Source organism: Mustelus asterias, chromosome 19 (assembly GCF_964213995.1).
Source record: "Mustelus asterias chromosome 19, sMusAst1.hap1.1, whole genome shotgun sequence".
Lineage (NCBI taxonomy): Eukaryota > Metazoa > Chordata > Chondrichthyes > Carcharhiniformes > Triakidae > Mustelus > Mustelus asterias.
In genome coordinates, this window is record NC_135819.1 from 58,604,318 (window position 1) to 58,616,773 (window position 12,456).

The 12,456-nt window shown below is 41.1% G+C and overlaps 1 protein-coding gene across 1 annotated transcript in view; it reads right to left on the reverse strand.

The window, feature by feature from the left end:
* The window catches only part of LOC144507974 (lysine-specific demethylase RSBN1L-like), a 44,589-nt gene extending 33,812 nt beyond the window's left edge, over positions 1-10,777 (reverse strand). The window contains exon 1 of the mRNA XM_078235606.1: positions 10,229-10,777. Within this exon, the coding sequence (XP_078091732.1) occupies positions 10,229-10,718 (490 nt within the window). The 5' untranslated portion in view covers positions 10,719-10,777. The remainder of the gene's footprint in view (positions 1-10,228) is intronic.
* Between the last annotated feature and the right edge of the window lie 1,679 nt (positions 10,778-12,456).

A 12,456-nucleotide genomic window follows, 5' to 3' on the forward strand; every position in this document is an offset into this window, starting at 1 on the left:
AATCTCACAGCACTTCTTAAACTCTGCATTCCTCTGCCTTTGATGTTTTCCCCTCTCGCTGTCTCATTGTGGCAGGTGGTTCTTTCAGAAGGTCTTTATTCTATTTTTTGAGGGTCCGTCCCAAAACTCTCCACCTCCAAAAAAAACTCAACATCGATCTCTTTCGACAAGATACCTGATGTCATCCTAGGCTCTCCTTTATCAGGTCAATATCAGTTTTCCTAAAGCTTATTAGTGAAGCACTTGAAACATCTCACTATGTTAACAGTCAAATATAAATTCAAGCTGTTGTTTCCCAATCCATACCCTCTATCAACATCCAGTGATCTTTCCTCAACCTCACACCATACTAAACCCAAGGCATTATGCTGGACCAGTCAACTCAAAATTGTATTTAGAAGCAAATTAGAAAACTCTAGACATATGGAAAGAAAATTTAGCAGCATGGATAAAAAAAGTTGATCAACAGATAAGGAACAAAGTTCAGCTTGAGCTGGAGAAGACTGCAGTGATGTACTGCATTCAATGTTGAGCCCATTTGTTTCTGATACAGATAATTTCGATAGAGGGAGCAATGTTGAAATTTGTCAACAGCACAAAAATAGAAGGATCAGGAAACAATAAAGAGGATTGTAAAAGTTTTCAGGAAGACATAATTGAGCAGAATGTGCAGACTGGTGACTAATACAATTTAAGTGCTTAAGTATGAGGCAATACATTTTGGAAGAGAAAATCAAGAATGAGAGTACGCTCAATGCAAGTAACTGAGTGTGGACAAATCGATCAATGTAGGAATGCAAATACACAAGTCTCAAATTGGACACATATTTGAAGCCGAGCACAAAGAAGCATTAATCAGGAGACAGCAAGGTAGTGGTATGAGTTAGCAAAGAGCTGACACAGATATAGTGGGTTGAAAGGCTGGCTGTGTAGTAATCTGCAATGGTTCATGACTGCAACTTAACAGGCAGTCATTCATAAGATTTCTCAGCATATTTTTGAATATTAACTTGCAATCCAAGTCTACTAGAATTCACTTAAAGCTGGGATAATACAAGTTATATTAATGCAAGCAGGCCAAATAATCAATAATGTGCATATTAATTCCCACTCACATTGTACCTGTGTAAAAAGAGAATATACTACTCTGCTAATATATTATCTCTGCTCGTAAAACTAACTTTACTAAGACTTCATTTACATCTCAACACCCCAGTGCATTTTGCTCCAGAGTAAAAGGAGATATTTCCACGCATAATTTGACAACCTCAGCCAAAGGGATGCATAACAAGTAACTGTGGTGCTTTCACGGTTCAATGGCAGACTGCACAGCTTCACCAGCTGTGAGTGAATGATGCACAAGTGGGATTGGTGTCGAAGAATGCTCATGTTTCAAAGCAAAAATGGAATGAAAATTAATTTTCAAAGATTGCTTTCGTAGGAATTTCAATATAGTACTGAGAATTATCGACCCATTTTGTACAGCACTGTTTTAAATATCTGCTTTTACAATGTAACAATCTCCAAAGCCAAGATGCACACCCTGTAGTATTTCTGCTATACTAAAGATTGGTTTACCTGTGATATGCCCTTTGAGTGCAAGCATAAATTTGTGCATTATATAAAGTAAAAGTCACCCAAGGCATAGATTTCATATATAAAGAGATATGCATGTTAGAATTTATATTTTATACTTATCTGGTTGGATTTCAAGTACTTTGTAAATGGGCTTGCCTGGGTGTTAGAATTAAAACAGTTAAAAGCAAGCGAAAGCAACTAACAAAAAAGATGAGTTTCTGTGGCTATAGATACAAAGTACCCGAAACATGTAGGGAGTAGGATTGTTAAATAAATTTTAACGCTGGGTATTCTGCATTTGGGTGATGTACATATGATTTTTCAACATTATCATCAATCTGGACTGTTTTTTAGACTAGTTATTGTTCCTAACCACAGACGTGCAGATTGCCACAGCTTTGAAGATCAGACTATAGGTCAACAGCTATAATAATGATTGAAAAATGTGCCATTAAATTTCAGGGAACTATGGACAGTAAAATAATCTCATTTATGTAAAATTATGACATCTATAAATTTAAAAGAATATCTTGGAGAAATTATCGAGGAAATACAAACACTTGTTCATCCAATATTTATTTCAAACCATGATACAAGTGTGCTAGCAACAATTCTATCTGAAATGAGATTGGGCAGTTTCAACCAAAATCACTGATGGCACGGATCCATAAATTCTCTGATAGTTTCTGAACAAGACCACAAGGGCAGCCAAAATACAAAGTGGAAATGTTTAACTGATGGAGTAGAGTGTGGTTGTAAAAAAAATCAGGGAGAAGTGGAAGCAACTTCATTTCCTTCTCCACTGACATAGGATACCAAGACGAAGAAATGCATTTCATTGTGCTATCACCAACATCTGTCACTATGGTGAACATGTCACCTCATGGCAACATTTATTTATAAGGTATATAGATCCTCTTTGGTATGGTTTAATGTACTTGCATCTTACGTTGAGTATACTGCAGCAGCTGTTAGCCAATCAAATCTTAATAAAATTAAGTTTATAAGATTCAATCTTAGTTTTGACAGGTCTCAAAATTCTGACGACTACTGAATCCGAAAAATAATACAGTAAGCATACAATCGGAGTTTCCTGTTAAAATCGACAGATAGTAACAAGTGCCACACTGTTAGGAACATGTCAGAAAGAGAATCCTGTTCTGACAAAGTTATTTTCTACATTACCAGGTGACTACGTAGAGTCAGAGGTTTACAGCCTGGAAATAGGCCCTTCGGCCCAACTTGTCTATGCCGCCCTTATTTTTTGTTTAAAACCCCTAAGCTAATCCCAATTGCCTCCATTTGGCCCACATCCCTCTATACCCATCTTACCCAAGTAACTATCTAAATGCTTTTTAAAAGACAAAATTGTACCCGCCTCTACTACCTCTGGCAGCTTGTTCCAGACACTCACCACCCCCTGTGAAAAAATTGCCCCTCTGGACACTTTTGTATCTCTCCCCTCCCACCTAAACCTATGCCCTCGAGTTTTAGACTCCCCTACCTTTGGGAAAAGATATTGACTATCTACCTTATCTATGCCCCTCATTATTTTATAGACCTCTATAAGGTCACCCCTCAGCCCCCTATGCTCCAGAGAAAAAAGTCCCAGTCTATCCAGCCTCTCCTTATAACTCAATCCATCAAGTCCCGGTAGCATCCTAGTAAATCTTTTCTGCACTCTTTCTCGTTTAATAATATCCTTTCTATAATAGGGTGACCAGAATTGCACAGTATTCCAAATGTGGCTGTACCAAATGTCTTGTACAACTTCAACAAGACGTTCCAACTGCTGTATTCAATGTTCTGACCGATGAAACCAAGCATGCGGAATGCCTTCTTCACCTCTCTGTCCACCTGTGACTTCACTTTCAAGGGGCTATGAACATGTACCCCTAGATCTCTTTGTTCTGTAACTCTCCCCAACGCCCTACCATTAACTGTGTAAGTCCTGCCCTGGTTCAATCTACCAAAATGCACCACCTCGCATTTGTCTAAATTAAACTCCATTTGCCCACTGGCCCAATTGATCAAGATCCCGTTGCAATTGGAGATAACTTTCTTCACTGTCCACTGTGCCACCAATCTTGGTGTCATCTGCAAACTTACTAACCATGCCTCCTATATTCTCATCCAAATCATTAATATAAATGACAAATAACACTGGACCCAGCACTGATCCCTGAGGCACACCGCTGGTCACAGGCTTCCAGTTTGAAAAACAACCCTCTACAACCACCCTCTGGCTTCTGTCAAGAAGCCTACAATTACAAGACTACACTTAAAGAAAAAGTACTTGATAGGCTATAAAGCATTTTGGGAAGTTCTGAGGTCATGAAAGGTGCTGTATAAATGCAAGCCAGTATTTTATTTGTAGATTAACCCTACTGCCCTCTCTCCACGTACGCTGCTCAACCAGCCAAGCGCTCCCAGCATTTTCTAGTTTTATTTGAGAACACGAGTGCTTTTCCTACATTAGCACAGAGACAACAATGATGTTTGAAAACAGTATGGTTTCGTACCTTGTCGTATGAGGAATGGGTGAGAACTCTGGGTCTGTACTCGTTGGGAGTTCAGAAGGATGAGGGGGCGGGGGTCTTATAGAAACTTACAGGATACTGCGAGGCCTGAAAAGAGTGGACGTGGAGAGGATGTTTCTACTCGTAGGAAATACGGGAACCAGAGGGCACAACCTCAGGCTAAAGGGATGATCCTTTAAAACTGAGATGAGGAGGAATTTCTTCAGCCAGACAGTGGTAAATCTGTGGAACTCTTTGCCGCAGAGGGCTGTGGAGGCCAGGTTATTGAGTGTCTTTAAGACACAGATAGATAGGTTCTTGATTGATAAGGGGATCAGGGGTTATGGGGAAAAGGCAGGAGAATGGGGGTGAGAAAAATATCAGCCATGATTGAATGGTGGAGTAGACTCGATGGGTTGAGTGGCCTAATTCTGCTCCTATGTCTTATGGTCTTATCGAGACGATCTGGCTTTTCTTAACTTCTAAAATAGACAAATTAGACAATCTGAAGTTCAATCAATTAATCAAATAAGCCAAGCAACTTTGGCCAACAACAGGCAAACAGAACATTTGACAGCATCTCTGGACATTTAACTTCACGTACGGAGTACATTTGCTAATTTCAAATAATTCCTCAACAAAGCTACAAAATTATCAAATTATTATAGAAAATAGCATTACCTCACAGGTCCAATATTACAAATTGGCAAGCAGATACTGCATAATAAAATTTTATTTCCAAATATACCACAAGAGGAACAAAAGTAGGCCATTCAGCCCCATAAGTCATTCTGTTATATCATAGTTAATCTGTATCTCAATCACATTTACTTGCCTTTTAGATGCTTTCTCAAGTTTCAATTGACAAAAAGTCCAGGCTTTTTGGGAAACAGAATCCTAAATTTCTATTACCCAGTATGTGAAAGTGTGTCAAGTTCGGTCAGATGATTTGATTGCTGAATGGCTTTGCTTTAATTTTGAGATTACGCTTCCCTGTTCTGGATTTCCCTAGAGAAAATAGTTTCTCTTTATCCATCATGTCAAATCCTTTTATTATTCTAATCACCTCAATTAGATCACACCTCAATCTTCTCAATTTAAAGAATACTAGCCAAGTTTATGCAACTGGTTCTCAACTTTAACTTCATCACACTTGTCAGTGAATATTAACAAAGGTATTACCAATATCTGTAGAAACTATTTATGATCAACGGAATGATTTATATTTTGCTACAACAATCCTTTTTGCCATGTCTTGACACTTTGTTTTGCTTTACTTTTCCTAATTTTAGAATATAGGTTCGCATCCTTGCTTTCCATGGCCACAGCAGACAGCCTACAGCTGGTTGCAATTAAGAAAGCCACTGTATTTGTGAACAAATATGGTGTGACTTTACTTGCCTGTGGTCAATTGAAAAGGTCATTTTACTGATCAAGCCTCCCCTTTCCACACAACATTCATCTACCTCATCGGAAATGCGACCATTTCAATATAGCTCCTGTTGGATGATTCTTCCCAGCTTTCAAATACACAAGTAAAACTGCAAAGTCATCTCAAAGTCATTATTGAGCTCCAACTGTTTGGTGTACACTTGAAAATGACATTTCCCAGTAATGCATAATCCATAATGTCCCAAAATGTACAGATGGCCACGGCCATGGAGTACTGCGTCCAGTTCTGGTCGCCGCACTACCAGAAGGACGTGGAGGCGTTAGAGAGAGTGCAGAGAAGGTTTACCAGGATGTTGCCTGGTATGGAGGGTCTTAGCTATGAGGAGAGATTGGGTAGACTGGGGTTGTTCTCCTTGGAAAGACGGAGAATGAGGGGAGATCTAATAGAGGTGTACAAGATTATGAAGGGTATAGATAGGGTGAACAGTGGGAAGCTTTTTCCCAGGTCGGAGGTGACGATCACGAGGGGTCACGGGCTCAAGGTGAGAGGGGCGAAGTATAACTCAGATATCAGAGGGACGTTTTTTTTACACTGAGGGTGGTGGGGGCCTGGAATGCGCTGCCAAGTAGGATGGTGGAGGCAGGCACGCTGACATCGTTTAAGACTTACCTGGATAGTCACATGAACAGCCTGGGAATGGAGGGATACAAACAATTGGTCTAGTTGGACCAAGGAGCGGCACAGGCTTGGAGGGCCGAAGGGCCTGTTTCCTGTGCTGTACTGTTCTTTGTTCTCTTTGTTGTTCTTTGGTTACCTTATTAGAGGCGACGTGGTGGCACAGTGGTTAGCACTAGTGCCTCACAGCGCCAGGGATCCGGGTTCAATTCCCGGCTTGGGTCACTGTCTGTGTGGAGTTTGCATGTTCTTCCTGTGTCTGCGTGGGTTTCCTCTGGGTGCTCCAGTTTCCTCCCACAGTCCAAAGATGTGCAGATGAGGTGAATTTGCCATGCTAAATTCTCCCTCAGTGTACCTGAACATGTGCCGGAGTGTGGCAACCAGGGGATTTTCACAGTAACTTCATTGCAGTGTGAATGTAAGCCTACTTGTAACTAATAAATAAACTTTACTTTATAGTCCTCAACCACTGACTAGTTGATAAAACTTTTAAATCAACAAGACATTAACTATTTTTATGTGCATCTATTTCATATTATTTGTGGGGAGAAGATACATTTCTTTATTTCTAGTCTTCTGTGAGGCTCATAAGTTCTAAAAACATCTCGCTTCTATTAGGCATCTAACAACACGTCAAAAATCATGCCCTCACAACTTAGCCAACTGTGACTCAAATCCTGCCATACCATTTGGAAAACAGAGCAGATGCATTCCCAATTGTTTAACACGCTAATCCATTGAAAACCCATGCCACCTAACACAAGTAGATGTACATTACCAAGCTACAATGAATCTCCAGTGCAGAAACTGGTCATTCATCCCACCTGGCCTATGCCACCATTTATACTTCACACAAGCACCTACACACACTCTCTATCTCCACTTCTCTTTTTCCTTAGTCCTGCAATTTATTTTCCTTTTCAAGCACTTTAAGCTACTATTGGACTTCCTGACAATGTATTCCAGATCATCGGAGAGCCACAGAGGTTTACAGGATGGAAACAGCCCCTTTGGCCCAACTTATCCATGCTGCCCAGTTTTTAACCATTAAACTAGTTACAGTTGCCCACGTTTTGACAATATCCTTCAAGACCAATCTTACTCATGTAACTAAAAAATATGTTCCTCTCATTTGTTTGTCAATCACTTTAAAACTATGTTATCTAGTCACTGAGGATCTTTCTGCCAGCTTGGCACTATTTACTCTGATCGAACCCCTCAATTTTGCACTCCTTTATTAAATTTCTCTCATCTAATGAGAATAATCCCAGTTTCTCTAGTCTCGCTCCATAACCGGTACTTCTTCCCATTCCAGGAAATCTCCTCAGCACTTTCCCTAAGGCATCATCATTGCTTTCTAAAGTCCCAGAATTAGACAATATAAGCTGAGACGAAAGACAATAGTTTACAAAGGTTTAGCATAACTTCCTTGTTTTTGTTCTATATTGATAAAATCAAGGATCCCATATTTAAAAAAGGAATCAACTTGCCCTGCCAAAGATTTGTGTACGCAAATGCCTGGGTGTCTTTGTTCCAGCATTTGTTTCAGATCATGCGACCTTACAAAATGCATCATTTGCCATTTCTCTATTAAATTTCACTTGCCATGTGTCTGCCGAGTTCACCAACCTACATCCTTCTTGTGTCTCAATATCCTCCTTTGGGATTTACTACATCTCTAGGTTTTGTGTCATTATTCAGTCCTTTAACAAATATCTTTCAAATGCATCAATGGAGCCTTTATAAAGCACCAAAGTCCATAGACTCCACGACAAAGAATATTTTCATTTTAGTGATGTTGTTATGGCTCAGGTCAGAAACTCCAAAGTGTTTTATGAAGCCCGCCTAAACCATAAGCTTTGCATTTTGAATTTGGGTAGGATAAGCATGAGATGCTTCATTTCAGGTGTGATTCAAAAGACCCACGAGGGAGCTTTTATGAAACAAAGTTTATTTCAGAATATAGTTAACATCTATAGTAAGAAAATTAGCAAGAACTTTTATCAATTACAAACAAAAGCAAGACAACCACACCAGCATATAACCCTTAATGAATATTTCTAATGGTGTTCCAATCAAAACCGAAATCCAATAAACAAAACCCTTCAAACAGATTTATCACTGTACAGGCTAAAGCTCACATGACATTGGAATCCAGTTCCCTGGGTTGAATGCTGATTTCAAATGATCTTGAAAACTCAGAGCATCCTGCAGTCGTATCAGCTCCAAAAAAACTCCAAAGTACAGATTAATTACTGCAGCACGGCAACAAGCCTTTCAGCTAACTGGTAAAATTTTCAAAGCATGACAGAGAGCCTGCGAGCGAGGAGAGAGAGATTTCCTTTCCAGCTTGCTTCTAAGACAGCTTCTAACACTGCAGTCAAAACGAAACTAAAAAACTTTGGTCACCTGACTTCCCTACAGTTTTTTCTCCTCCCAACAATGACATCACCTAAGGCTGTGAACGTGAAACCATTGAAGCTGTGAGCTGCAGAAATCATGTTTTAAAAAACTTTCTTAAAAGAGACACTAACGTCACAATGTGTACACACTCCAATTAGTCAGAATAAAGACTAGCCAAACATCACAAAATTGTTTTCACCTGTATCAAACAGAATTCCCAATTTTTTTGTTTAATAATCACAACTTTTTGAGGCAGCCACAGTTTTAAAAATTGGGGAGTGCAGTTGATAGGACATAATATTAGGTACAATACAATTTATTTAAAGATTCATTCTTTTTCTAAATCTTACTCAAATCTACAGGCTTTATGCAAAGAGGAAACAGGCCTTGGTACCTTTAATATAAATAGTTGTTTTTTTCCCCAAACAGGTACATGCTCTTAAGTTTAATCGTACTGACATCACAACAAAACTGTAGCTTGCCTGTATCACACACTAAAATTATGCCAACAAACAGCTGTTGAATAACTAAAAAAAGCATCAGAGACAGCTGATTCACTATGCTTCAGGCAATAAAAAGCATAATTTCCAGTCCCTTAAGACAGTGCCACATTAAACAGCAACACCAAGGGACCTAATCCTGACAATTACAAATAAACTTAGCTAATTTTTATTAAAGACAACAAGACAAACAATAGGTTGGAATTTATTTCGGACACTCAACATAAACATTACTTTTCCTTTACATGGAGAGCTCCCATGGTTAGTGGAAGCACTGTTTACATGTTGTGAATTTTAAAATTATGCAACATCAGAAATTTAGTATATAAATATTTAATCCAAGTTTTAATTGTTACTAACAAATATGACATGAGCTCACACTTCTAAGAGTTGGGCAAAGATAAATACGGGCATAGGATTTTAGGGACATTGTGGCTAGCACTGTTGCCTCACAGTGCCAGGGACTCAGGTTCAATTCCAGCCTTGTGTGACTGTGTGGAGTTTGCACATTCTCCCCGTGTCTGTGTGGGTTTCCTTCAGGTGCTCCAGTTACTTCCCACAGTCCAAAGATTTCCAGGATTGGCCATGATGAATGTGTGCGGATACAAGGATAAGATGGAACAGAGGGCCCGGATAAGATACTCTGTCAGAGAGTCATTGCAGACTCCATAGGCCAAATGGCCTCTTCTGCACTGTAGGGATTCTATGATTTGGCATAGTAGATATGATTCGGCAAAGTTCGGCAGGGATGTGGACAGAAGCACAGTGACTAAATAAGCAGTCAGTGGCTCATTTAAAGTAACTTTAAAACCAATTAATTTTAACAAAAACTAAACGAAGTACAGCAAAATGTTAACTTGCCAGTTCACATTCTACTTAAAATATTAAAACTCACTATACAGTGTTAATTGCAAAATCTTCAATAATTCCTATTACGTCGAAGTTAGATCCCGACAATTCCTCTATTAAACTGATGCAGATTTGTCGAACTCTATGACTCTGTAACTCTACTACATGGCTGGCGCCAAAAAATCATCTGGGAACAGCACATAACAGTGGCTCCATTCAGGTGCAACATTCGCACTTGCTGTCAACAAAACAAACAAAAGCGCGAGAGGTTATTCAAAAGTAATTTAACTTCAAAACATGCAGGATTGTACCTTTCTGGATTAACTTGACGTCGCCGTTTTCTTTCTTGGCCCTGTGTTTCTTCTCCTTCTCTTTGCTGCTGTTGTACTTTTCCTTGGAAGGTTTGTTGGATTTTGAGTGAAGGTAGAGAGGGGAGTAAACAGGGGGGAGCGGGCGGGGAGCAGGAGTAGCTGCTGTGCATTTAGAGCTAACGCCGAGTTCGGGACAGCGTTTGAGACTGTTCCCGCTGCTCTTCTCCCGGTCTCTGTCTCCGTCTTTCCCCACGGGCAACAAACTACTCGGTGGCGGCAGGGCGCCACGCACTTCCACTTTGGGTTTACCGTAACCAGCGGGCAATGGCTGCATCTTCCTTCTCTTGGCCGCTACCTTACTATGGTCGGAGGAAGAATGCAAAGCCGGATTCACTTTGAGAATCTCCGCGTTGGGAGCCGAAGGCAGGTCAGCCCGCTCATCGCTCTCGTTTTTCTCCACCACGACGCGGACATAACTCAGCTGCGCCATTTTGAACCTTAGGCCAAAGAGAAATCTCTCTCTGGGCCAACGCTTGTTGGGGCATCTGAGCCAACCTCATCGGGGAGCAGCGAAACGCGTTCGCCGATTGGCCGCCCCACACGTCAATCAAGGAGGAGGGGGGGCTGCCTTCCGTTAACCTTGCGAGCGGAAACCGTGACCTCGGGAAAGGGGGTGGGATTTCCGGTGTGACGGGCTTTCAGCCGCTGAGGAGCTTGGGGGGGGGGGGGGGGGGGGGGAGGCGGTGGAAAATCCTGAAAGATGAAACAAATTTGAAAATGTTTTGAGATGACAGGAAATTATATTTAAAATAGCGGCATTGTAATCTTTTTATTAAAAAATCATTGTCTATATTGTGGTACGCACATAAATTGAAACACTGCCGCACTCCCAAGGATATGGTTTGTAATATATCTGTACTGTATTTTAGGACCTAACAGCGTGCTCGGTCGTGTGGGGGAATTAGTTCCGGTGCGAGGTCAGGATGTCTTCGCGCTGTTGCGCACGAACGCTGTGATGCTGTCGTCATCAACCGCCAGAAGGCCCTTTGGAGAATGGCGCCTTCCAATGGATATCCGGCATTCCCCCGGGTTACCTCTTTGGAAAAGCGCCGTTATTTGTCGGTGACTGGTTTCCCCCTCCCGTCTTCTATCTTCCCGTTAGCTGGGATATTCCGAGTGACGTCCCCGTTATTTAAAATAGCTCGGAGGAACTCTCTGCGGATTCCAGTCCCACACTCCAGCGGGCTTCTTGAGCACCGACCGAATCCAGACAGAGCCTGACTTGCAGGTGTACCGCACTACCCCAGGTACCGACCGGGCGGACCCACACGCCCTCTCAGGAGACGTTGAAGAAGAGTTTTTTCTGTCGGTGGTTTTGGCGAGTGTTGATTCTTCAACCAACATAAAAACGATTATCTCGTTGCTGTTTACGGTACACAAATTGGCTGCTGGGTTTCCTGCATCACAGTAAGAAGTCTCACAACAACCAGGTTAAAGTCCAACAGGTTTATTTGGTAGCAAATACTTCATTTCCTACATCACTGCAGCGGCTACAAGCACTTCGTTGGCTGCCAAACGTTTTGGGACATCTTGAGGCTGTAAAAGGTGTTGCATTAATGGAAATTTATTTACTATTTTTTTTGGTTGCCAGTGAAAAATCTTGCGTAAATGAACTGGAGACTGAGCCCGGATTCCCCTGTTTAAAATGCAGCATTATATGAGTCTCCAGTCACACAAAATGATTGAAAGCAATTGTATTGATTTTTCCTGGGTCTGTTTGTAAATTTCCATCTGCATTCAATTTCGCAGGCTGGGCAGGATGATCCAGACAATAAAGCTTCCCCTCCCTGGCTGTTCTTGCCAGTGCTTCTTAATCAGTCACTGGGTCTTCTATTTCAAAACTTTGGGATCTACAGTTTCAACTTTTCCTCGTACTAAAGTGGAGCACCATAAACTTAATTTTGCAACCAAGCTAGACGTATGATAAGGGGGTGAAAGATTATCAGGGATAAGTGGGAATGTGGAGTTGAGATTATAATCAGATCAGTCATGACCTTATTAAATGGTGGAGCAGGCTTGAGGGGCCAGATGACCTAATTCATATGGACTGTTAAGTCACTGTGTGGTTTGGAGGGAAAACGTGCAACGGTCTGTCTTTTGCCCTTGTCTTTCTAGGTGGCGGAGGTTACAGGTTTAGAAGGTGCTGCCAAAAGAGGCTTGGTGAGATG